At 50.8% G+C, this 27,373-nt stretch overlaps 2 protein-coding genes and 1 long non-coding RNA gene across 4 annotated transcripts; 1 reads left to right on the top strand and 2 right to left on the bottom strand.

Annotated features, from left to right (window-relative positions):
• Positions 1–320: 320 nt before the first annotated feature.
• LOC122388639 lies at positions 321–2,011 on the top strand. The gene is made up of 3 exons (XR_006257842.1): positions 321–661; positions 1,007–1,173; positions 1,403–2,011. It is a non-coding gene; the product is annotated as an uncharacterized LOC122388639 (long non-coding RNA).
• On the bottom strand, positions 1,916–6,365 carry LOC122388638 (inactive selenide, water dikinase-like protein). The gene is made up of 6 exons (XM_043379863.1): positions 5,903–6,365; positions 5,552–5,656; positions 4,989–5,137; positions 3,644–3,901; positions 3,166–3,424; positions 1,916–2,720 (listed from the first exon to the last, which is right to left on the bottom strand). The coding sequence occupies exons 1-6, from the start codon at positions 5,925–5,927 to the stop codon at positions 2,536–2,538; spliced, it is 981 nt and encodes a 326-aa protein (XP_043235798.1). The 5' UTR covers positions 5,928–6,365; the 3' UTR covers positions 1,916–2,535.
• A 469-nt stretch (positions 6,366–6,834) lies between these two features.
• Positions 6,835–14,033, bottom strand: LOC122388640 (serine/arginine repetitive matrix protein 2-like). Of its 2 annotated transcripts, none has more exons than XM_043379864.1 (12): positions 13,759–14,033; positions 13,224–13,309; positions 12,353–12,461; positions 11,959–12,066; positions 11,436–11,624; positions 11,038–11,177; positions 10,451–10,724; positions 9,952–10,155; positions 9,327–9,559; positions 8,886–9,051; positions 8,532–8,662; positions 6,835–8,239 (listed from the first exon to the last, which is right to left on the bottom strand). In XM_043379864.1, exons 1-12 carry the CDS (start codon positions 13,825–13,827, stop codon positions 7,018–7,020), a joined length of 2,931 nt encoding a protein of 976 aa, XP_043235799.1. In that variant the 5' UTR covers positions 13,828–14,033; the 3' UTR covers positions 6,835–7,017. The 2 variants fall into 2 exon arrangements, with proteins under 2 accessions (XP_043235799.1, XP_043235800.1); XM_043379865.1 differs by having other exon boundaries at positions 12,357–12,461; positions 13,759–13,776.
• Positions 14,034–27,373: the final 13,340 nt, after the last annotated feature.

Raw genomic sequence — 27,373 nt, forward strand, 5'->3', positions numbered from 1 at the left:
GAGGGGCGGGAGGCGCGGCGGGCGGTGGGCGGCCAGTCGCCTTCAACTTTTTTTTAGTGGCCGCAACTTGGCGGGCATTGGAGGTCAATGCTGGCGGACTGAATACGAATGTGGCGCAAAGGCAAATTCGTAAACAAAGGTAAATAAGAAAATGATAAAGATGACGTCATCAGTTTTTCGCTATTTTTTTGCAGTTTCGGAACAAAGACGATGCTTTTCAAGGGCTAATTTTGAAAAAAATAGCTAAAAAGTAATTTTCTATTTACTTTTTGCCCTGTCATCTTTTCAAACACAAACTATTTTTGCAATTAAGGTGAATGGGAGAAGATATACACTGTGGGGAGAAGAAGACAGCTTCATTCTAAAGGTTTCATTGGTTGTCGCAATAAAACCAAAACCAATATACTGCATTCATGAATCATGTTAAATGTATCATGACAACCTTGCGATTGTTATGTTATTCACAGAAAACATCTATGGCGGCTGCTGGTTGTATGTAAATCTGTAAATTTCGGCGAGATATTTACTGTACTGTCTGACTTTGAATCACATTTCATCAACCTAGAGTGAAAATGAACAGATCATTCCGTGCAGAAACGAGAAGCAGAACCAAAGATGATGTCAAGCGTCTCATGCACACCGTTGACAAAGTGCGAAAATGGTGAGTCCGAGTCGTTCAATTATAAATTGTTGCCCTCGCCCCTATCAGTTATGATATCTTATGCCATTTTTTGTTCAATTTTAAATGATGCTTTCAATCCAATGAACACTTCATACCTTACCTTACTTTACCTTACACTATCGGGAAATCTGAAAGGCAACTCGCCTGTAGGTCCCGCTCTCATTCATGGTATCTTTGACCATGGTAATATTATGGAATCTTGACTGCATCAATGTCATACCATCAATATTCCATATTTTTATTGATTGGATGATTGTATATATATTGTGTATATAATGCACGTGGGCATGTTTTCTTTATTTTTTCACATTGGTTTCGTTCCAGGGAGAAGAAATGGGTGGCAGTTAGTGATACTACCATGAGGATATATAAATGGGTTCCTGTGTCCATTGAGAAGAGGAAAAAGAAGTCCCTAGCCAACAAGGAAAATCAGAGCACCAAGAATATTGAAACACCCAGTCCATCGTTTTTGGGAGAGGATTCAAACACAGGTACCTATGTTGTGGAGTGCCACTGTTGATCTTGGGTGATCTTGACTTCAGTACGAGCTACTTGGTACAAGGCGACAGGCAATCACTGGGGGAGTTCATTGATAGCTTAAATAGGAGGTACCTTTCTTATCAGCAAGACACCAACCAGATCAGAATTATTTTGTTGGGAAGAGTGAGCATACTTCGCATTGTGTGCATGTAGCTGTTCATGGCATACTTTCCCTTTCAGGATTTTCGGTGACATCCGACTCGATGGACACAGACTTCCAGCAGATAAACTTCTCGGAGGATTCCAACTCCCAGTCGATGCCCGCGCCGGGTGGAGGAAAGCGGCCATAGCGTGCCGCTCCATCCCTACAACCGGTCAGCCAGCGGAGACTCTTACCGTGCCAGTGACGGCCCGGCTCTTAGCACCCGACCAACGTCCGGATCATGACGGCATGGAAATTGCAGCTGCTTTATGCAGTGGCTATATCGTTTTAGGGCACGCTCGGCATCGAGCAAGCAGCCCGCGTAGGGAAACGGAAGGTTGTCAGTGCAGCGATCATGTCATCCCATAAGAGTGTTTGTGAATGGGGCTAGGTTACAGGTGCGTATTTTACGCTGATGACGGCCATTTGATCTGTTCCCGATCTCATCTGTCTGTCCCCTGTCTGGTCGGTTCAAGCCAGCCCGGATTTGCTTCAGGGCTCGGTTAGCGTCATCACAGAACGGCGACCATCGATTCCCTCACACAGTGCTCTCACATCATCTGTGTTTTATGGTAACGGTCCTGGATGCTCGCGAACGTCTTTTGAACGAGCACAGTCATGTCATAAAATACATCAAACGTTCAAAATATCTTTTCGAAAATGAACAGTAGAGAAAATATTAGTGTTTCGCCTCAAATGGCTCAACATCCAGGTCAATGAAAATGTTTCTCAAAAACTTCACAAAACTACGACAGAACCGTACGCGGCGAAAAGAAATGTCAGTCCAAACCAACAACCGAATCTCCACACTCTGCACAGCCTGGACCGTACAACCGGTCGGCGACACGGTCCCGCCAGCAAAAATTACACCATCTCACAGATGATTCTCGCATAATGACCACTCCATAGTATGTGCGTGACGCCGCTGAACGACCGAGTCGTCCCCGCATGATCCCTGCATACAGTCCAGTCCATACAGCGTACAGTCCAGTCGGGCCGCGGGCAGTGCGCGGTCCGACGTCCGTCTGCAGCGGGTCGCGCCGCCGCCGCTGTCCTCAGCCGCGCGGCGCCGCTGGTGGCGGTTTGTCCGCGCGGCGTCACGCTGGCGGCGGCGGCGCGTCCGGCGGCCGGCCGGCGCCGGACCGGGTCACAGCTACAGCCGCCGGCCGTCCTACCACAGCTCGCCGTCCTTCTCCTTGGCAGGCACCTCGATCAGCCGCGGCTTGTCAATGATGCGCGCCGTCCGGTTGCCCTTTTCGACGATGCCGATGATCCAGGCCTGGTAGCCCTCGGTCTTCTCGATATCCTTGCAGTAGGCGGCCGCCTGCTCGCGCGGCAGGCAGATCAGCAGACCGCCTGCGGCAGAGGTGAGGAGGGGCTCGGGTCAGTCACCGTCAGCGGACTCGGTAGTCAGGAGCATGGTGTGACGTTTACTGTTACGCGTCGGCTCCGGAGCAAATATCGTACGATTTAGGCTGGGTACAACTCGAGCACCTCAGAATGGTACATAGGATATAACTATAATGATTTCGATGAAAACGAACATAATGAAAAAAGTTTATCAAATAATTAAGTTTTATGTACCGAGATTCAGTAAACCACACAACTCTCATTACAACGCACCAGCTGATTGTCGAAAGCCATTCAAGCTCATTTTTATCGACTGTTCCGGGAGTAATGATGCGCAGCTGCCAACACCACAACAACAGAATCAACACAATACAACGCTCCAACAAAAACGCGGAATCCCTCCGCTCTTCGCCTTTTCTTCCTCTCCCTCCTCCTTCCCTTCCCCGCATACCTGACGTCTCGGCCGAGTTGCCCTGCAGCAGCTGGAACATGTTGCCGCACGCCTTGGCCACGGCGCCCATCTTAGCGATCACGGGCAGGTTGTGGATGACGAAGGACACCTCGTTCTTCTGGTTCCGCGCCAGGTTCTGCGCGTGCCCGAGCAGACCGAAGCCGGTGACGTCCGTCGCGCCGTGCGCGTTGTACTTGTGCATCAGGCGCGCTGTGGTCCGGTTCAGGCGGGCCATCGAGTCCATGGCACGCGCGTATGCCTGTTGTAAGAAAAAACGACGAAGGTAAAAAACGGCATCGAGCTGGCAAACGATCGTTTTTGACTCAAAACGAAAACAAATCAGCGATAAACGGCATTCATTTAAAATATCATGACCCTGAACTGCTTAGCACATGCATCGTGCGTCAACATACTCGCGACTGCGTCCGTTGCTCCAACTCGCCACCCCTTCTCTCCCCGAGTCCCAGCGACCGTGTACCTTTTTGACGTCATCCTCCGTGACGACCAGTTTGATCCTGTTCCAGCGCTCGGGCTGGTCGAGCCACTGGTGCGCGTTGACGGCCACCTGGGTGCCCAGCGGCTTGGTGAGCACCAGCACGTCTCCCATGACGGCCGAATCGGGCAGGATGAACTCGTTGGGCTGACACACGGTGGTGGCCACGCCGCCGATCGTCACCCACGGGTTCATCACCGACTGGCCGCCCGTTACCGAGGTACCCGCCTCCGTCGCCGCGTCCTGCGGGCAGGGGGAGGGAGATATATCGGCAGCTGTCGATATATTTTGTCAGACCTATTACATACTGAAAACCCAAATCAAAAATAAAAATTGTAAGTTAGTACGAAACAGAGCAACTAACCTAACCATTTACGTTTATATCATTATCGTACTTCATTTGCAATCCGGGGTATAGTCCCTCTTGGGGGTACCGCGTCCCGAATGTATCGCTATCGCTCCCTGGTTTGAGAGCCTCTGGTCTGAGGGTTGGCCGCCTGGCCGGCCCGTACCGTTTTCACGGGCCGGCCAGGCGGCCAACTCTCAAAGCCCAGGGGCCTCAAACCAGGGAGCGATAGCGATACTTTCGAGACGCGATACTTTCAACGAGACACTTAACTGTTTGGGAGACTACACAGTACACATACACCATACACACTACACAGCACGCGCATCATGAACCGGTTAAAAAAAAAAAAAAAAAACAGTATGAGCACACAATAGTACCGGTACGTAAACATTCCTCCAGTGTCCCAAAATATTTCGATTTGGGTGGGAAACTACATCCAAATAAAAATCATTTTGCACTCTCATCTCTAATATCTAAGAGCAATTTTCCACTCCCAGCTTTACTGAGAATAAGCATTTGCATTGGTCATTTTACATATTAGGTACATTTTACCTCATTATATAGAAATGCATGCCATTGATCTCCTTTGCAATCATTTTGGGCCCTATCTGACTGGGGAATTTTGCACTCTTATCCCCCTTTTTGGAGAGGAATTTTCGCTCTGACACCCAAGCCAAAATACAATTTTGGGACACTGCATTCCTCTACTCCTCGGTAAGGTGTGAGGCACGTGACGACCAGCTGTTACTACGTGCAGTAGGTCACACGTCATCTGTAATCTCCCGACCTGTAGGCATGACGGCGCACAACCGACGGACCGGATCACCCCGCCCCCTCCCCTCCATCCGACGATCACATGACCCCCGTCTGGCGCAGCTGCGTTATCGGTGCACCCCTCCCCACCTGACGGTCTACCCCGCCCCGCCCGACGCGGCGACGCTCCAGGCCGCACCCCGCCGTCGTTGGACGCTGGCCTCCTACCTTGAAGCCGCGCATCATGAGGGGGATGACGACGTCACGCTCCTTCTCAGTCAGCTTGGTTGAGATGCCCAGCAGCATGAGCATATTGTCACAGTCGGTGACGCCCATGGCGTACATGTCCGAGAGCACATTGGAGCAGGCGATCTTGCCTGGGTACAGTGGCAGATCAGGTTACCTACATTCACACTATAACAGAGTGCTCTAACACTATTTGATAGAAACCTACCAAAAGAAAGTATTATGACACCCTGACTTAAGTCAGGGTATTTTTTGTAATTACAAAACATGAGGCTTAGTGAAAGTGTTTATATAGAAAATCAGTTCATTCATGGCTGCTTTGGTTCAAATAATTGAGATTACCAGTGAATTATAAAACAAAAGCCATATTATGATGCTGGTGAGAGCTGCTGAATGAATGAACAATTATTGAATGAATGAAGGGTCAAATGTACATAATGAATGAAACTCATTGATTGAACTAGTGGGTTTGCCCTACTATGAATAGATTGAATGAAGCAGTTTCATCAAGACAAAATTCTGCATATATTATCACTCAATGTTACCCATCATGTAGGGATCTTCCACCAGAGGGTAAAAGAAGTCTGTAGTTTGCACAAGAGACAGTCCTCCATGCCGAAGAGGTGTGATGGAAGCATCCATCCCAATACCTGAAACATTCAGCTCTGTTATTGCACTGTAGCAGCACGTAATGCATACGATTCACCCAATACCATTGAAATTGCACATAACAGCCTCAATAATTGCACTGCATTTCCAGCAAAAATGTTAAGCTTTGGCCAAGCACAACCTGAATAATTATGCTTGAAATATTCATAATTTGAAAAAGGTAACTTAAAAAGAAAATGCAAAAAACATTCATTTTAGAGGTTCAATGCATTATTCACTTTACTCACCAACTCGTGGTATTTGAAGGTGCATAAAATGGGTATGTTCCTGATCCTGGGCACTCGCGTCATCCTGAAGTCCCTCCAAGAGCTTCAAAAGAGTCTCTTGGGGGACTTTACACCCTCATCCTTTCAGATCAGCAAAACGCGTGAGCCGGAAGTTGGCATCCAGCTCATGTGCCACAGGATCAAACGGTCGCCTGACCAGAACATTACCACCGAGTTCTAGCTGTGCCGCTGCAAGAGCGTCATTATTCACAGCATTAGGTTCCATCACCACAAGCAAGGCACTTCAAACCGGACGCGAAACAGCAACAAACTCGCAGAGGCACAGCCGGCACGCGCACGGGGCAGCGCGAGAAAATGACGGCGCCCCGCAAAATCGTGCCGGCCACAGCATGGCCACTTCCAGTCTTCTGATTGGTCGAGGACGCGGGAGCGGCGACTGGGGGAGCGGTTCGTTTTCGATAAGGGAGCGACTCTGGCGAGAGACTCGGACACAGGCTCGCTGCTACTAAATTAATAAGTGTTGAAACCGTATTTTAGGCTTTGACATTTTGTTCCTCGCATAACTGTCTCAAGCAATATGATTTCGCAAATATGCATATCCTACCCCTAACTCTCATTCAATTTAGCCTTATTGTAACCAGACCAGCCACTCCTCTTCGTGAAAGAAATCTTACCAGGAGTTCCGCAACTGCGATGGAGGCTGGAGCTGAAGCGACGACGTGTCCCCATGGCCTCAACGGTTCTTACTTTTCCACGTTCAACATCATGTCTGTGGCTATATTTTGTGGAAGGGTTCAAATTGGCTTCAACTTTCAAACGGCTTCGCTGTACTAGTTGCAGCGTCGACATAGAGTCGGACCTTTGTGACAATAGTGAAGCAAGTCGCTTGTCCCGTCCATCATATCATGGATTAGAAAGAAAAAGAACGACAGTAAAACACATACATTTTTATTTTGCGATCAACCGCAACATATCAATACGACAGCAGAGTTGAATCACTACACTCTCGCGCATACAAACTCGCAGTCAAACATAAACAGCCATGACTCACAGCAATTCGCGCGGATTCGTCCACTCTCACGCCTTCCCTGATACAAACAGCCGGCTACCACCGGTCACTCCTGTATGTGCGCCGTCCAGTGCGACCGGTACTGGTCGCTCGTCTTCCCCGCCGAGCGGGACCGCTTCCTCTCCACTCTCTGACTGTGTTCCTGCTCCCGCCGGTCCGCGATCTCCTGTCTCTCCTGCTGGAACTCTGCCGTCTTATCGCCTCTTTTCCTGTACGACCGAGCTGCCGCCTCCGGCTCACCAGCCTCGGACTCCATCCGGCGGGGCGCCAGCACCTCCTTCACGTCTCCTCCTGACCGGCCGCGGCGCGCCGAGCTACCTCCACCGGACGGAGACCGGTGAGGCTCCACCGCCCCTGAGCGGCGCGTCCCGACATCCCCCCGTGCAGTCGACGGCGAGCTGCGGCTGACCTTCGCTCTGGACTCGCGCGGTGGACTACCGGCCGTCGAGCTGGCCCGACGCGAGCTGTCGCCGTTTTTAAGAATCCCCGGCGGTGATTGGCTCCTCTCGCCTCCAGCTGCCGCTGACGGGGTGGAGCGTCGTCTTGAGCTGGACGGACGCCTCTCGGTGCTGGTACCACTGCGGGCAGACACGTAGCTCGCACTACGCGCGGCCTTCGGTGACTCCCCTGAAGTCTGTCGTCGCGAGCTGCGTTTAGCGGTGACTGCCTGTTTACTACTCGACTGTCTGCGGGGACTAGCGGCGCTCGCTGCCGTACCGCTGGACTGGCGGCTGGCAGTCTGTCCTACGGAGGACTGCTTGCTCCCACTGCGGGCTGCTGATGACTGACGACTGGGACTGGCGACTGGGGACTGCTGCTTGCTCCGGGAGACTGACGGCTGACGTCCCGGTTGGCTGCGTGAGGAAGATAGCTGCCTGCTGGGACTGTGGGTGGTCGATGGCTGGCGGCTTGGACTGCGACTGACAGACTTCTGTCGAGTCTCTGACACCTGACGACTTGGACTGCGACTCGCCGATTTTCTCCGCGTCTCAGACACCTCTCTGCTGGGACTGCGGGCGGTGGACGGCTGGCGGCTGGGACTGACGCGCGCCCCTGACTCCCGCCGCGGCCGTGCTGCCTCCGTCGCTCGCCGACTGCGGCTGGGGGAGGGACTCGAGGAGCCAGCGGCGGACGACCGGCGCCGACGGACCGAGCCCGACACGGAGCTGTGGGCCAGCGAGCTGCGGCTGCCCAGCCGGCCCTGACTCGGTGAGCTGAGACTCGTCCGCCGCCGGGCCCGCTCCCGGATAAACGTGTCGTCCTCGTCACTGGAACGGGGGAGGTGCGGTTAGGTGTGTATCTGCACATAGGTGGCGCTGATGGCAGGGGAACATCAAAACACCTGAGCGTAATGCTTCATTTTGATGTTCAAACTCACTTTTTGCCTAAAGTTTCTTTTATGAAATGCATTCAGTAATCGATACATTCAGTTCCAAATCAGTGCTACCTTCTAATAGACAAACTCGATTTCAAAAAGAATATCTTGAGAAATAATGACTTGACTCTTAGGGAGTTTGACGAGCCAGGTATTTGACGGTTTCTCCATAGCGGAGCACGTACCAGAAATAGACGGCCGGTCGGCGGAACCTCTCTCGGACTGCCTTCAGCCGGCGGTCCAGAGCGCTGCGGATCGGACTCGGAGAGCCGCTCCTACCCTCCAGCACCTCAGTAACTGAGGTCTTCTTCATCGGCTGAAAAAGGAACAAACACACGATAAACATTCATTCAGCATATTTTAAACAAGAGAACCAATGCGGCTAGCGTATAATATGCACAGAAAACGACGTTTTGGTGATTTATAAATGATGCCCGTCCGTGTCAGCCAACTTCCCTCAAAGTATAACATCGTAGAAAAAGGGCTCACGACATGATACATCACTCAAAGCCCATAGCTTAATATCTGGCGTTGCTCACTTTTTTGCCCATGAACTTGTCGACGACCATCTGTGCCTGGACGCGGACCCAGTGGTCGGCGATGCGCGCCCGGTCCGGGTCGTTCATCACGGCTGGGTCTTCCGACTCGACGATGCGACGCGCCTTCTCGTGGTTACACATCACCGCCACCTGCTTGGCCATCACTCTGATCGGGAAGGGGAAGTGATACAGTGTTCAGTTCGGTGTGGTACAGGCTGTGGCGCCGACGATGTGATAAGATGAAGTCACCTCGGGAAAAGGAACGGGAGATATCGCTCGCCTGTATTATGGTCAATAGATGCCCAGCCTACGAATTAAAAGAAATAAATAAATTTGCGCTTCATCCTATCGGAGTCAAACGGTTCATCCTATCGAAGTTACACGAACTCATGAAACTGTGAAAATCGTCAAACAACAATCAGCATCAAGCCGCCGACTCACTTTCTGACGACCTCCTCCTGGCATATGGTCTTCAGCTCCGACACCCGATCTCTAACCCGGTTATCCTTCTTCGTCTCCCGATCGCTGACTCGTTTGAAGATCTTCCCCAGTGAGCCACCCACGGCCTGTTTGGCGGCGCCCAGGTCCACACCCTCCTGGGAGCCACTCTTGCGCACCGCCGCCGGCCGGCCGCGCTTGAACTCGTGGACCTGCCGTTCCGTCTCTATGGTGATCTGTGGACAGGGGAGACGGTGGTCACTGGTCATGTATGTCAGCTACAGAAGAAGCCGAGACGAGGAGTGCACTTAGTCAAATTAGCTAGCTCATTATAATACATGGTAAATTAACTTTTCAGAGTTTGAACTTTTTTTTAGAAATGTCCAAAGAAAATTAGTAGAAGACTGAATGGCCTGATTTACGAGTTTTCTCTATGAGATACTTAATACCTCGTACGTATGTACAGGCTACAGCATAGAACAAGCGTAACTTTAGTTTTTGCTCGACTTAATTAGGTATGCATGCCTCCCTTTATTTTCTTCCCGTACACTACGCCATTGCCCATTATCATGTCACGTAAACGGTGAAATGAATAGTTAGCCTCCCCACCCACCGTCCCTCGCCGTACCTCGACTTTGATTTTCTGCACTGCGACGCAGCGCAGCAGTTCGGTGAGGCAGGCGTCCTTGAGATCCTGCGCGCGCTCCTGGATCACCTCCTGGCGGGAGCCCTCCTCGATCTCGCTGCACGAGAACGCCTCCTGTAGCTGCTGCAGCACAGAGTTCATATGCTCGCTGGTGCTGGCCACCGCCTCCATCGCGTCGGTAGGCAGCTGGAGAGGGAGCGAAGAATGGTGTATTAGACGAATGAGCGTCAATGGAAGTAAATGAAAGCGTGGGATGTAAGATACCGAACGTAGGAAACACAGGCGACCCATAAAAATGACGAGCACTGAGTGACCAGGGAAGGACGATAAATTGAGCGCAGAAACCGTTCAGAGAGGGAGTCTAACCCAGACAGACAGAGCTGAGCACAGTCGAGAAACGCTGCATCTGAGCAAATAAAACAGTCGCACAGTGAGCTGAGAGCCATACTCCACGTGCAGCCAACACACTAACACATCGCACCTTGTTCTTGGAGATGCCCTTGAAGAACATCTGTTTCCACTGTTGCGCCTCGGCCACCTCGGCTCGCACCGCCTTCCTGTGCACCTTCTGGACGAGCTCCTCGCGCACCAGCTCCATGCGGTCCTCGTTCGTCTGCGTGCTGGTGATGGTGGACTCGACGTCCTCCTGCTCGGCGTCTCTGGCCAGCTGTCGCAGCTCGGCCTGCACGGCCAGCCACAGCTCGGAGACGAGCGCGCCGCGCTGCCGCAGCTCCGACACCCGGCGGACGCGCTCACTGCCGAGCACAGCGCCGGAGAGACGACGGCGGAGAGAGGAAGGGGAGGGAATGATGGATGTGGTGAGTTGAGTTAATGGGAAGAGACGATTCAAAATAGAGAAAATGAGACACGCTCGAGTGGGAGGAGAAAGGAATGTGAACAATGATGCAGGCTGTAAGTCACCGCGAGCGTGACACTTAAATGAGCACGCATCCCTCAATTACCAGATTTTTCATTCAGTTATACTCTTCTGTCGCAACCTGACCTCCCAAGATTTCTCTCCAGAATATTCTCCTGCCTTCGCTTCCACACCCCTGGCTCGCCACTCACTCTTCCATGGCCCGGCCGACGGCAGTCCGGGTCAGCCCCCGCGTGGACCGCTCCAGGCGATACGGTAGCTCCACGACGTAGCACTGGCCGCGGTACAGTCGGTCCTTGGCGTCCGTGTGCGCCGTCTTACGGTCAGGTAACTGTACGGGAAGAGACAGAGGATTATTTGCTGATGGATATAAGCTACTACGCTCACATATTACAAGTTTATCGGTGTAATACCTACGACATAAACCCCTGCAATGAGCATACAACTTCGTTTTTACATAAAAAGATTGGTCATTTTGAGGAGGTCAATCCCTCATCCTACATATCATCCGCTAAACCTTCACCAAATCAATCTATTGCTTACCGCCTGAGGCATGCCTCCCATCCACGGAAACACATTTGTTCCTTACCCTCATATGTCCCTCCATTCTGGGGATGCCCAGGGCCGTTTTTCGGACGGCGAAATTCGTTTTGAGAGCATCTCTGAGATTCTTGGCCTCGGTGCCGAATTTCTTTTCGACAATTTCCTCTACTTCGCTGTCAGTATCTTCGTCGGATGTGTGACGAAATAGGCGGGTGTAGCTCTCAGAGACGCGGATCTGAAACAAGCACGACACAAGTCACACCAATAATGTTGTGAGCATGAACATATGGCTAGACGCGTTATAATCACAACTGGGCGGTCTCTTGTACTCACAGGTAATCCCTGCCTACAAGGTAATTAAACAATTGCGATGCATGCATGACTGTTTCGCTTGCATCTTAACAAATATCGGCGTTGTAACTCGACATAATTGTACGAGGGATATGCAAATCCACACACCCGTTATAACCTGTCGGCAGCGCAGCCTGTCAGTGGTAATGCACCGTTTAGCCGTGGTCCCTGCTTCGATTCGGTGAACCATTCGTGTCCATGTCGGTCGAGTCACTCACCAGCGGCACGGAGTCGTTGGAAGTGTAGTAGTCCCGGTTCAGGAAGCCGCTGACGGTGCTCTTCACTCTCAGCCCGCCGCCGTCGCCACCCGGCGGCCCGACGCTGCCCTGTGTCACGAGACGGATGGGTAGATGTCAGTGACGGATAGATAGATCGAGCAACCGATGGATGGTGTACGAAAAGGAAAGGCAACATTTGTTTTAGTGAGAGACATCCGACCTTTCCAAGCGAAGGAAACTACAGAGCGACATAAAGCGTCATTCCGTAAAATGGCAAGGCGTGTGGCTGGAGCTGTCAGCTCATCAGTAAGACCATCACTGGTAAGTCACTCAAGATTACGGCGCTCTAACACAGTACACCAATAGGTCTGTCATATGACGTAGCAACAGGTACCTGCCTCCTGATCTCCGAACCATGGATGGACTGCCTCGAGCGCACTGACACCTGGCGACCACTCCGAGAACTGCGCCTGCTCCGCTTGTCAACCAACGCTCCTCCGCTCCTGAAGGAAAACGATAGGAAAGGCAGGGTAGCAAAACGGTAGGTAAGATTTGTTATTCGAATCACGTCTTTTTTTGGCACTTGTGAATAATGTTCAGTCAATTCCGTACAGCTGGAGCGGCCGACCCAAACGGCACACAGACAGAGGGCAATTTGATGCATTTAGACGGATTTATAACGTTCATCATTACTCGTCGAGGAATCATACTCACAAATATTCCACAACCCTTTGTAAAGCATCTTTTTTTTCATGAAAGATCTGCATCTCTTCGAAGCAGCCATGAATAAATCACTAGTTCTTATCCCTAGCTTCTATGCTATCGCATGCATCATGGCACGCACATCAAGCGGTCGAATGCCCGAAAAAGGATACGATTTTCCACAAGTAAAGAATATCATCGTACGGCCGAGTAGGTAATTATAAAGGAGATACAGATTCTCACACGCCAAGGATGCCAGGGCTTCTCTGAGGTCATTTAACTGATTTTCATGGAAAATTGAGCTTTGGTGCGTTATGCTAACTACCGTAGGACTTCGGTGAATTTATGTATCGCACTTAGCTTATCTTACGTCATGTGATAAAAACACTTCCTACAGAAGCTGCAAGTAAGCTATATGCAACATATCACGCAATTTCACAAAAACACCAAGAGTTATATAAGGTGCATTGCGTCAACAGATAAGCATCTTTACATTAGCTCCAGATTAAATGTCCCGATATACACTAATTCTTCTCACGCACGCTGTCAGAAGTTGAGCTTACCGGCTGTTTCTGCCGTCCAATCCCCTGGCGTCCTCTTCCGACGCTGCGCCCCTGACCGGCTCCGATTGGGCGTCACAGATCAGCGGCTGAAATAAAGCAGAGGTCCGTCCAGAGGAAGCGGCTCAGGGTGCAGAGGTCAGCAGGAAGGACGCGGCTCAGGGCGCAGCGGTCAGCAGGAAGGACGCGGCTCAGGGCGCAGCGGTCAGCAGGAAGGACGCGGCTCAGGGCGCAGAGGGACAGTCGGCAGGACGCGGCTCGAGGCTCTTACCTGTGCGGTACGGAAGCATGCATCACATCTAAGATGTTTTCTAGATGTTTTCTTAGATGTTTTCAACATCTAAGATGTTGTTTGACATCTAAGATGTCAAACAAATTGTTTACATTGTCGGAAAAAAATACACAAGGCTAGGACAAGCCATTGAGTAGTAGCTTTCGGTCGATCAAAATTTACAGCTACTTGAGACCGTCGTTCAATACTCGTTTGCCACAACAAATAGACCTAAGGACCGAAGGTACTCGGCATTTCTCTACTCACCGTCAGAAGTTCGTCATAGCCGTCCGCAGCCACCGAGCCTACACGACTCCGGCTAGACTTCAGCTCCATCGGGATCGCTGACAGAAGCGACACAGATTCTCCGCTTTGTGGCACGTCACGGTTCTTAGCAATAGAACGTTATCTGGTATTTGGTAGTAGAATATATAATACGATCATATTTGGCATTTTATCATAGCATTTCATACGTAGATTAACTTTAAATACCCGCGCCAGTTTTGAGTAAATCGGTCACAAACATGTGGCATCTGTCTGACATCTGTCGCTTTTGTCGTTTTCTTCCGATATCTCCGAGCGTGCAACGATACTAAACACAGTTTCCGGAAAGAAGATGTCCGATCTCTGCGCTGGTCAAGCTGCACAAATTCCACACCCTACTTTGATTCGACAATCTTCAAAATGAATTACCGAAATGGGGAAGAATTTTATAAACTAGCATGGTCAACATAGCTTATTTATTGATAATTGTATCAAACCATCAACCACTTTGTAGCGTTTCCGCCACCCGGAGACACTTTCATGGTTCGTGCTCCTGTCATTTTAAACATATCAGACACAAAACAAACAGATCCGACGCCGCGGCGACTACACCAAGACAGTCGGCGGAATGCGAGACCCAACTTCTCCAGCTCGGTCTATTTTAACCGTCACCGGCGACACGTGACCCATCTTTGGGAGCAAGGGCCGCCCTCTCCACTCCAACTTCATCCAATCGTCATGCGGCCGCGGTGGTGCAGTCGGCTATCCTAGTCATCCCTTCAAACCACTCTACCAAACGATCGTGCGGTAGCCAATCCAACCCCTGTGACACATGACCCTGCCCCTCGCCTGTCGCTGTCTCTCTCACGCCGGTGATCCCACTCCGCTGCTGTGTGTTCCATTCGAGCGGAGTCGGTGATATATAAGTGAAGCGGCTGGTGTTACTTGAGCAGGCTCCATTTCAACTGCTCTCTGGCCGACTGAAGGACCTGCAAAACGGAAGAGCCATCAATAAAAGTTGTGGGCAACCGGCGATACACGGCATTTGTGAAACGCAACGTGAAAATTGGCAGGCAATTAACACTGACTAAAAATAAACAGAAACAATGCGAGTTTTGTGTGGAACGACGCTTGAATTTTAATAACGCGACGCAAAAAAAGCAACAAATTACGCTTGCATTTGGCAAGCCGGCCGAGCGACGGGGGAAACGGCAGCACATTTTCCGATGAGCATACACATATGTATAACAAGGCACAAGTAATGAAAATATGCATATGTGTATCATGTACTGCTGAGACACCGTAGGGCCATTGCCCATTATCAATTCTTTAATAATATTCAGGAATCCGATACTTCATAAGCTGGTTTATAAGTCCTATAAAATCAGCAAAAACATCAGCTACTGTCCCAGGCCCCTTCGTACTAACACAACACAAGAAGATAAAATGAATGTGGCTTAAAAACCGGGTATCGATAACAAATGAGCATGACTGTATGTCATTCTAATAACCACACCTAAAAGCCAAACGAGTTAATACATTACTTAACTTGAATTGATTTAGGTCTACCTAACCGAGTGTTTTTTTTTATCTCTTTCGATTCGTTCAATAAACCACACAGGCTGAAATCTCGCACTACATGCTCAGTGAAAACCGTAGGGGAAGTTGGGGCAATGCCGGAGGCGGAGTTGGGGCAAAGCCGAAATTCGAGATATTTCTAAAACCGTACGACATGGATGCCACGTCTCAGTGATGCTCTGAAGCTTAAGTGACTACAATTATCGCATGTTTGTTACGAGTCGTCATTTGGAATACTTCGGCTGTGAGGGCGCCAAAAGCGTTTTCAAGGTCCGTTTCCCTTGTACTGCATGCGCCTTTGAAGCTGCATTTCTTACTCATTATGCTACCGTTTGTCTGGCCAATTCGGTCAAGTAATCTTCAGCATGTCTTTGCATAAGTGTGCTGCCTATTTGAAATTTATACAGCACGTTTAAAAGTTATGGGCCTGCAAATGAAAGTATGGCTGGCTGGGGTAATGCCGAAAACGTGCAATTACGCACGTTAAAGCACGCTACGTGGACTTTACTGCTGTAGAATAGCAACGCGTATTTTTAGTCAAACAAATTACACTTTCAGCCGGCACAACGGCCTGTTACCTATAAGGAATGATTTACCTGGCATTTTCTTATTATATCACACAATTATAACTTCCAGTGTGCACCAAGCGTCCTCAAGCTCTTAAAACGCGTGTCAGCTTTGATGAATTTTGGATAAAGTTTGAGATACCTAAATTGGCAAAACATCAATGTCGGCAATTCCTTGTAGATCATTTATCCCATTTTCGGCTTTCCCCGCAGTCCGGGGCAACGCCGAAAAAGTCAGTTCTTTGATATTTTTAGTTTTTGGGCTTAACGGTATGCGAATTCATCAAATGCGCCTGGTGTGTTTGAAAGACAAAAGACTGGCCTCTCGAATGACGCCAACAAGAATAGCTTATGTTGTCTACCTTGCGTGCTACGGGCGTCAGAAAAAAGTATTCGGCGTTCCCCCAACTTCCCCTACTGAACGACGCACGAAGCAGACAACCTGTCACATGCCGCATGCACTAACCCACCACCATCAGCACCACCAGCACCACTGGAACGCATTGCCACAGCACCAGAGCACAATCACACGGCAGGCACAGCACGACGTCACTGATTGTCCACGGCCGGATTTCTACCCATGGCACACGGTGTGCGACACGCCAGGGCAAGTGATAACCTTTAGCGGTGCAGTTAGGGGCCCGTCAGCATCAGTACCGTTTAGTGAGCAATTGCAGTTACAAGGCGGTAATATGAGTGGGTACAGGGATATTACCATCCAATAGTAGCTCTTCGACACCGCCGCGAATTGGACATAACGTCTGATCCATCAGACAATGCATCGCAGTAGAGGTTTTTACTTTTTTATAGTCCACAATTCCCTTACGGAACACCATATTAGTATGGCACAAACCGTTCGTGCAGTGCCGACTATAATTAAACCTAAACTGGTCAGACATTCACGTCCGCACCGCGAAGTGTACCCAGAACATATTACAGGACCGGACAACCCAAAGCACCCCCACTCCGAGTGGCCCATGTCAGTGAAAGCAGATGGCACCACCACAGTCACTGAGTAGACCACCGCCAATCAGCTATGGATACACAGCTGATGGGACAGCTCAGGGATACTAAAGCGACCCCATAATTTCAAACGGGCTCGAACGCCCCTCACCTGGGGGACAGTCTGGGGTTAGGGGAACTGCAGCGTGACCCTAGCAGTGCACCGTTTCCGCCTACCACCCACCCCCACCATCAGCCAACCAGGCCAGCCGAGGACAGAGAGAACCCCAACACTTACACTTCCTGTTAGACCAGAGACCCTAGCCTTGACCTGCGACACGTAGACATAGTCAGAGGTCAGCCACAGGGGAGAGATCAGCCCTCGGCACAGATGACACCCGGTCACAAGATGGAGCTCGGCTTACAGGACTATTTTCTACGCATGCCCCAGAGCCAGGAGCAGCGAGCACCGAAACATAGAATGGACGGAATAGACATCCCCCATCAAGACGATCATACATAGGGTAAGTGGCTCCTATGACGCACACTTCCTAAAAGCGCACACCAAGGCCGTATATAGGGCGCACACCAAGAACTTTTTTTAATGTAGTTCCTTCAGCAGAAGCCAGGAACGAAAAAATCAGCTGTCAATCACTTCCAGCGACATTTGTGCTGCGTGTGGACGGCGGTGGGGTGTTGTCGGCTCAAAAGGTGAGTAGTTATGGCGGATATTGTGATTGAGGTGCAATGTTTCTTCAGCAAAAAAGTGCCTGAAGCAATAATGCATGTTTTAAGACGCATGCACTTCTCGCGTAAACCTGAATAGGCCGGAAAGATCGATGGGCACTGACCGGATGGCAATGAAACGGGACTCAGTTTAGGCGTGCATGCTTTACCCAGAATGCGTCAGTGCTGACGGGAGGGGGCTGAATGTCAGGTGTGCGTGTTTAGGGCAACTGGTTCTGCAATGACGCACACTTTCAGTGCTGCAAATGCGCACAGTACATTTGATGATTATCTAGCCTTCTTTCTTACAAGGAACAGCTTATATCATGATGAATTGACATGTTAGGCATTGGCACAGTGTAGAATGCGGCATTGAGCTCCACTCCCGGCGGTGGAGCTGGCAAAACGGCGGTGGAGCTGGACGCCGGGCCCGGGCGCTCGGCAGGTGAAGCTGGGCCCGGGCGCTCGACTGGTGACGCCGGGCCCGGGCGCTCGGCAGGTGACGCCGGGCCCGGGCGCTCGGCTGGTGACGCCGGGCCCGGGCGCTCGGCAGGTGACGCCGGGCCCGGGCGCTCGGCAGGTGACGCCGGACCCGGGCGCTCGACTGGTGACGCCGGGCCCGGGCGCTCGACTGGTGACGCCGGGCCCGGGAGCTCGGCAGGTGACGCCGGGCCCGGGCGCTCGGCTGGTGACGCCGGGCCCGGGAGCTCGGCAGGTGACGCCGGGCCCGGGCGCTCGGCATGTGAAGCCGGGCCCGGGCGCTCGACTGGTGACGCCGGGCCCGGGAGCTCGGCAGGTGACGCCGGGCCCGGGCGCTCGGCATGTGAAGCCGGGCCCGGGCGCTCGACTGGTGACGCCGGGCCCGGGAGCTCGGCTGGTGACGCGGGACCCGGGCACTCGGCTGGTGACGCCGGACCCGGGCGCTCGGCTGGTGACGCCGGGCCCGGGAGCTCGGCAGGTGACGCCGGGCCCGGGCGCTCGACTGGTGATGCCGGGCCCGGGAGCTCGGCTGGTGACGCCGGACCCGGGCACTCGGCTGGTGACGCCGGGCCCGGGCGCTCGGCAAGTGACGCCAGGCCCGGGCGCTCGGCTGGTGACGCCGGGCCCGGGAGCTCGGCCGATGGAACATCTCGTGCTGACTCCGTATCCATGCGGGACGACGAAGAACTAGATAAAAGTCTGCATGACGTGATGCCAACCCCTCGCGTGCAGAGGAAAGGTAAGCGAAGGACAGTTAATAGAGATGCTGTGCTGGTAAAGAGGGCATTGTTTTTTAGTCCGACGGTAACAAGGAAAAAACAAAGAAAACAGCCAAACATGGACACGTGAAAATAAAACAGGTAAGGCAAAGCCCAATGAAGACCAGTCATCAGGAAGTGAGACGACATGCATATACTGCTGCATGAAGTTCTCACGATCGTGTGAAGAGTGGATACAATGTCAAGTGTGCACTGGCTGGGCATGCGTGCCATGCACTGACGCTGAAACAAAACAGACAAGTTTCACTTGTGACCTCTGCCGACAGTAGATACTGAGTCAGTGAAAAGGTTTCGAGTTCATGATGTGTTCATGATGCGTTCATGTTCATGGTGTGTTTCATGATGTGTCGAGTTCAAAGTTCATGATGTGCTCATGGTGTTCAACTTTAAAATAAAGTGATTTGATCAATACCTCGACATGTGTATTAAACCTGTTGGAATTGTTCTTGTGCGCATTTGAGGCAGCTGAATGTGCGTCATAAGAGCACCGGTGCTCTATTAGCGCACGTCGGACGTTGGTGGAGGTTTTGCCTTATATGTCATAAATGATGAAGGAACGCTGGAACATAAAAGTCAAATCAAGAAAGCAAATGCTTATGAAAACTGCTTGTGACCATTTTATCAGCAAAACAGGTTTCAGTAAGTCTCAAAAGCAGTTTTCCTACTAGGTGTGCGTGATAGGAGCCACTTACCCTATATTGTGATTGACAGGATCCCACGTTCACTTAGGCAATGTAGCCGAAGACGTAAGACCCACCCGGACATAAAGGGGAAAAAGGCAAGATGCATAATTTAAGCGATTCCACTTTTATCGGCGTCGTGTTCAAATTTAAGAAAAGGAAGACATATAAGATCTCAAACATTCTTGAAAGAGACCCTTACAGACAAGAAAAGGTCCAACGCAGGTCTATGCATTGATAACTTAATAGGAAAACTTGACTTAGTAGCCTGAAATAATGCCAAACATGTGAACCACAAGGAGTTAAACTAAGAATAAAATAAGTCACAAATATAACTGTAAGCGGTAACCAAAATTATGTTTGGCAGTTTCATGATAGTAGTAAACATGTGTCGACTTTATCGCAATGCGTAACATTCTGGCTCTGTCTATAAGAACGACGAAACATTCCCGACCCTTTCCATCCCATCACCAGACACGGACAATGGACATGGACATCGAGCATGCCACTTCCAAAATTAGGACATAAATACATAAAAAGTCATAGTCAAGCTGTTGAAGTGCAAAAAAGTGTTTACGGAGCGAGCGAAGCGAGCGGAGTCTTACGTAGAATAACGGAAATTTCCGAGTATGAGCGGCCGGCCGGCCGACAGGCCGTGGTCACGCTTTTGCGACGCTTATATCTCAGCAACCACTTGACCGATTTACATGCGGTAATTTTTGTAGGGTAGCTTCATTCCTTCTACCAAGTATTGGACTATTCCCGATGCATATGGGTGACCCCTTATGCACGTGCCACGTGCAAAACGAAGAGGTGTCAGTTTTGTAACAATTGCAATATTTCGGTAACTACTGGGCCGATTGTGCTGAAAGTTGGCATGTATGTAGGCACCCACTAGGCAATGCATATCCATGTGCCACAGTGGGGGTGCTGCTGCACGTGCGCACGTGCAGGGGTCGATTCCAGATCTCGAGAACGGCTGAACCGATTGCGCTGAAATTTGGTGTATAGTTAGGGATCGGTTAGTAGGGTGCCGTGCAAAACTCAGTTGGGACCCATTTCGCACGTGCGCACGTGCAGGGTGCCGCTTCCAGATCTCGAGAACGGCTAGGCCGATTGCGCTTAAATTTGGCACATCGCTAGAGACCGGTTAGTAGGGTGCTGTGCACAAGTCAGTTGGAGGTACCCCCTCGCAATTTCGCACGTGCAAGACCCACCCTCTCGCTCGCTCCGTTAGTCGCCCCAAAAGGCGTTACGCTGGTTATTACGGAGCGAGCGAAGCGAGCGGAGTCTTACGTAGAATAACGGAAATTTCTGAGTATGAGCGGCCGGCCGTGGTCACGCTTTTGCGACGCTTATATCTCAGCAACCACTTGACCGATTTACATGCGGCAATTTTTGTAGGGTAGCTTCATTCCTTCTACTAAGTATTGGACTATTCCCGATGCATGTGGGTGACCCCTTATGCACGTGCCACGTGCAAAACGAAGAGGTATCAGTTTTGTAACAATTGCAATATCTCGGTAACTACTGGGCCGATTGCGCTGAAACTTGGCATGTAGGTAGGCACCCACTAGGCAATGCATTTGCATGTGCCACAGTTGGGGTGCTGCTGCACGTGCGCACGTGCAGGGGTCGATTCCAGATCTCGGGAACGGCTGAACCGATTGTGCTGAAATTTGGTACATGGTTAGGGACCGGTTAGTAGGGTGCCGTGCAAAAGTCAGTTGGGACCCATTTTGCACGTGCGCACGTGCAGGGTGCCGCTTCCAGATCTCGAGAACGGCTAGGCCGATTGCGCTCAAATTTGGCACATCGCTAGAGACCGATTAGTAGGGTGCCGTGCACAAGTCAGTGGGAGGTACCACCTCGCAATTTCGCACGTGCAAGGCCCACCCTCTCGCTCGCTCCGTTAGTCGCCCCAAAAGGCGTTATACTGGTATAAGAATAATTTGCTTGATTGAAGAATCAATTCATCATCAATGCACATGCACATTTGCCAAATGCACATTTAGCCAACAACTGCCCTTAGCCTTCCAAATATCGATCTTTGAAGGGGATTTTCTTTACAGTTAGTCTTGAGAAACATCACTGCCAAATATTCGGGGACGTTCCGGTCCGGCCTTTACTAGCGACACAGTCTAACGCATGGGTGTAGGAACCTCACGAAAAGTGGAGGGGGGGGGGGTGGGCAGCGAAACTTAAATGTCACTTTGTGGGAGCCCCAATACCCATATGAAGAAACTCTTTGGTCTAACGTACACATCGTACAGTGACTGATACTAGGTTCTTCATGTTCATCATACGTCAGCATGCGTCACACATCATACAGGATAAGGTTCTTCATGTATACAGTGGGCTAGCTATCTTTACGGGAGTCTGGCAAAGGACATATTTTTATGAGGTTGTGATGGTCGTTTTAACACGCGCAGTGGAAGGAGGGGGGGGGGGGCGAATTTCGCCCTTCCCTCCTCTTTTTCGCTAATAACTCGCGCCGCAAACGTAATATCAAGGTGAAATTTCGGCTAACTGTCCAGGATTGAACTGCAGAGCTGCTCGTGCAAGAAATAAGAAAATCGGTTCACAACTTTTCTAGTAATGGCGGTGTAAAGTCAAACATCCTGCCGCCGCAGCCGTTCGCGCCGCCTGAAATGTAGACTGTGCCGGGGCGGGACGGTTCCGTCTTTACATCGCGCTCGTTACCGCTGATTATGTTCGATTCGCGTCAAATCTTGTGAGAAGACTAAGAAATGTACAGGCAATCTTATGGTGAAAGAATTGTGAAATTCAGCCGGTAAAAATTTGAATTATGAGCGTGTAAACACAAAATTGTGATTGCCGCGTTTCCCGCGTCGGCCGATCCCGCCTCAGCCGGCGACATCTTACTCTTAGCAGGTTTCTAAGTGGCGGCGGATTCGATTTTGGCGTGGGGGGGGGGCAAGATCCCAGTCGAGATGATGTCATAGGCAGATCCAGAAAGGCGTTTTCGACGCTGTAGGGGACATACACCCCCCAAAAAAGCGTCCAAAATCCAAAAACTCCTCGGATTTCGATTCCTTACGGATCTACTGCTGAACAGTATGGAGCAAAAAAAAAAAATCCTGATAAAAGTGTTATTATTAGGAAACATAAGTTGTCTATTTCGGGCGATGCAGGGGCCAGGGGAGGGGGAGTAAATATTTGCTTTAAATGCCCGCTCCCTGGATCCGCCAGTGGACGATGTAACGCTTTTCGTATTGCTGTATTAGAAAAAAAGCTCCAATGGGAAAAATTGTGCCATAACCCGATCGCATACTAGATGTTGAAGAACGGTTCCAAACCTTTTGAAGTAGGCGAGCGCTATTCTTCAATGAGGTAACTCGTTTATCGTTGCCATTTCCTCTGTTCATTTTACGTTCGATTTCCGTTTAACCTTCCTTTAATAAGTATTTCTGAGACTGATATCAACTGAAACTAGTTCACAGCGGGAGGAGACCGCTCAAACATTCAGAGACAGTCGGTCGCATCTAAACCTATTGGACAGCGATCCGCCAGAAACCCTCCCCGCTCGCCAACTAAGCTCACCGAGACGGGCTGTCTCGATGGGTTTATACAGTTAGCCTACAGCAAGGCTTAACCAAGGCCCAAACGCTCGTCAAGCTGGGAACGGAGGGCTGAGGTGATGGAGCGCGGCGGCGGGCTGGGGTGAAGGAACGTTGGACTGGAACGAGAATCCAGAAGTTCTGGTAGGGCGTTTCTTAATTAGGGCTTTAGGGTGCGCTGACTGCGGTAAGGTCCAAATTATCACACCAAATTTTGCCACATCTACCGGTTCAGGCACTCGAGAATCAGCGGCCAGTGATATCTGCAAAGACGAAGCATTTACCCAGCTTCAGCCTGGTGTCAGGGCGCCTCAGGTGGCTTTAATTACAGTTGCACATACCAAACGACCTCAGTGCAGCCAGTCTGTGGCCGAAACCATTCGGAACAGACTTCAACGAAAAGTGAGACAAGGTTAGTGCTGCCATTATAGTGCCATTATAGACTTGGGCCCCGTTGGCTTGACCCACTGGAAGGTGGTAGTTATCGGACGCTGCGGGGCATACTCATTTTTCCAAAATGCCTGGCTGGGGGGATCCATGTGATCGCAAGGCACATCGCAGTTGCGATCAAACGTAAGTTGTATCGGAGCAGATATTGGAGGGATCCATCGAATCGGAGGCTAAGTAGTTACGCAAGTTGTATCGCAAATGGTGAACATACGAAATAACTTTACGATTCTTCTCGGTCGATCGGAAGGCCGATCGTAGCGAAGTTTTACCTCTTTCTCAATAGAAAAATATAAGAAATTTTCAAAATTTTCACAAAACCGAAATATATGTTAAACAAATATGGCTGATGAACACGTGTGCAAAATTTGAAGTCGATTTCTTCAAAAATGGCGGCGCTAGAGCGTTTTAAATTTACACGTTGAAAACGGTCACTTTCACGTCATTTTTGAAATCATTTTTTTTCAATTTTGAAATTTAAAAAGTGTTTTGGGCAATTTTTTGCGTTAATTGCGAAAATCTGACCCAAAACATGTATCGCACCATCAATGATCCGATACGCCATCAGAGGCCGCGCCGCGGACAGGTGGGCGCGGCGATACCTAGGCCGCGTGGGGGTTACACTGGTGTTCGGGAAGGGCTATGTCAACGCGAGGCAGGCCGCGGGGGAGCCGGTGGCGGTGCCGGTCCGTATTTGTCGGCGCCTAACAGCGGTGCGTTTATGGCGGAGGGAGGGGAAGCGGTGTAGTGTCGGCAAGGCCGCACACAGGAGAGGGCACACGGGCCTCCCCCCCATTCGAGTTGGGGCCCCTAATCTTTAGACCGCCGAAGACCATGCAAAATGAACTGAAATAATGATTGAAAAGACCGGGAGGGCCCATCTCGTTCTCCAGCAGGCCCATACGAGTCCATAAATGCCCAGTAGCGCAGCCAAGGGTATTGTGGCGAAATTTCAATGGTCCTCAAAAGACCTCAAAGGGCCCACAGATGGGGTCACAGGGTCCTCAGATGGTCTCGAAGGGCCCTCGGTTAGCGTCAAATGGCCCTCATCTGGTGTCAAAGAGCCCTCAGATGGCCAAATGAAGGGCCAAAGATGGCCTCAAAGGGCCCTCAGATGGGTTCAAAGGGCTCTCAGCCAACGTTAAACCTACCTCAGAAGACCTTAAAGGGCATCAAAGGGCCCTAAACCTGCGTCAGAGGGCCCTGAGCTCGCGTCAAACGACCCTCCGAAGGCCTTAAAGAGTCCTTAGCTTGTGTGAGAGGGCCCCAGCTGGTGTCAGTGAGCCCTCCTCAGCTGGCGCCAAAAGTCCATCTGAAGGCCTCAAACGGTCTTCAGATGCCGTCACGCGGCCCTCAAAAGCCTCAAGGAGCCCTTATAAGGTCTCAAAGGGCCCTCATTTGGCCTCAAAAGGCCCTCCGCTAGCGTTAACCGGACCTCAGAAGGCCTTAAAGGGCCCTTACTGGTGTCAGAGGGCCCCCAGCTAGTGTCAGGGCCCTCAGTTGGCGCGAAATGGCCATCAGAAGGCATCAAACGGTCCGTAACTGGAGTCCAACCGCAACGGTCCTCAGCTGGCGTCAAGCGGCCATCAAAAAGCCTCAAAGTTCGCTTAGAAGGCAGCAAAGGGCCCTCATATGACCCCAAAGGGTCCTCTGCTGGCGTCAAACGGACCTCAGAAGGTCTCAAAGGGCGTCAAAGGGCCCTGAGCGCGTGTCAAATATAAAAGCGCCCTTAGCTGGTGTCAGGAGGCCCCCAGTTGGTGTCAAGGTGCCCTCAGCTGGTGTCAGAGAGCACTCAGTTGACATCTACTGGCCATCAGAAGGCCCCAAACGGTCCTCAGATGGCGTCCAACGGTCCTCAGCTGACGTTAAGAGGCCCTCAAAAAGGCCTCAAAGACCCCTCGGCTGCTGAAGAGGCCCTTAGCCTCAAAGGAAACTCAAGAGACGTTAAACGGCCCTATAAAGGCTTGAAAGGGCCCTCTGCTGGTGGCAAAGGGCTCGCACATGACGTCAATAACAGCTTTGTCGAAAACGGACCTGAGAGACCTTGCCGGTCCCTGGTTATAAGGGACTCCTGTCTCTTGCAGTAACCTGAGTGGCCCACGTTTACTGAGGGGCCCCTAGTTATTGAAGGAGTCCCTGGTTACTGGAAGGGCCCCTGGTTATCAGAGGGTTCCCTGGTCACCTGGTGGGTCCCTGATCAATCGAAACCTCCCGATCATCTGAGCGCCCCCTGATTGCCTTGGTCTTGGCGTTGGCGTACAGTTTAAAGTCGTCGGCACACTGCGGCCTCCTCTTTCTCAACAAGTCCCTCTATTTCTTCTGCAGCGAGGGCGATTTCGTCAAAATACTCCTCCATCGCGAAGCCTCGTGCGCAGACGCAGTCTTCGGGGCGCTCGCTGCGCCAACTCTTGACGACAACTGACGGGCTCCAAATGGAACAGATGGACTCCGAAACGAACGTGGGAATGCCGACACATGATCCCTCCAAATTTACAGAGGAGGAGATGTCCCTGACAGCCCCTTTGCAATAGGGGTCACTTTTACACTATAGACGTATGGGGAATTCGACCTTATCGACATGGTACTACGAGGTCAGCTGATCTGCTTGGCATTTAAATCGTAGTAAAACTGGCATTTAAAGGTAGTGTGCCACCTTTGAAATATTTCCCATTTTATTTTTCCTAGGATAAGAAGCTTCTGTTTTTACCTAATATCGCAAAAAAAAAATCAAAAATGGGCCTGGAATAGTGCCTTTTTCGCCTAAAAGTTTATCGGTTTTTCGATATGTATAACAACTGTAGTGGGCTGAGCTGCAAACAGGCGTCGGCAACAATCGCGAATGCGGCGCACATGTGACAATAAGCAAAGGTCATTATAGAGTTACGACGTACGGGAATGAGTTATCAGCTGTCTAATCGTAGACAACACAATGTCGAGCCTTAAACTGTAAGCCTGTATTGGTATGGTTTCTTTTATTTGGCTGTCGAACATTATTTATGGTTTGAAATATGATTTTATGTAAAATAATTGATATGAAAAAGCCGTCTCTTAAGTTATGACCACATTTCACCACACGCAAGTGGCAGAAATGACAATGATCAGCTGACGCATTTTTCTTTGCCGAAGTCAGAGCGCGCGGCCCGACGCACCACCACCGCACCACAAAGTATGAGCAGAAGCCGCGCCCAAAGCCAGGGCCCCGGTAACGTGAGGTAGCCGAGTCGGGGCAGCGTGCGCCGACCCAAGCCGGGGCCGCAGCTTTGGGCGCGGTCTACCGCATCCCCGCGGGCAGCCCCGGGCTATCACATGACACCGGGAGGACGCGCGGCCCCGGCTTGGGTCAGTGCACCCTGCCCCGACTCGGGTACCTCACGTTACCGGGGCCCTGGCTTTGGGCGCGATCTACCGCAACACCTAACAGGCGTGTTCGAAACCGCAGGAGATGATGATGAACGGGTTTATCGAAACTTGATTGGATGAGCATATCGGTAATAGCGATTTCAGTGTGTGCATTTATTGTTCATAGTGGTGTGAAATGTGGTTGGGGTACGACCGACAACCCGTCGGGGCGAATTTCGCACTGGGGTACTCAAAATTTGAAGAATTTAAGACGTTTCCATGAGTTTTGAAGGTATGGATAAGTTCTAAAAATCCGGTTCTCCTTATCTGGGCCATTAACTCCATACGGTCCAGGAAAGCTGGCACACTACCTTTAAACGCTGCGAAACAACTTACGTACAACGTAGCTCCGATTTGCCCCTCTTTCTTTTTCATCCCTCCGATTTTCTTCCGATCAAGAGAAGTTTCGTACCGAGAGAAGTTTCGCAGCCACGTCCGAT

This window comes from Amphibalanus amphitrite, unplaced genomic scaffold (genome assembly GCF_019059575.1).
Source record: "Amphibalanus amphitrite isolate SeventyFive unplaced genomic scaffold, NRLGWU_Aamphi_draft 000329F_arrow, whole genome shotgun sequence".
Classification (NCBI taxonomy): Eukaryota; Metazoa; Arthropoda; class Thecostraca; order Balanomorpha; family Balanidae; genus Amphibalanus; species Amphibalanus amphitrite.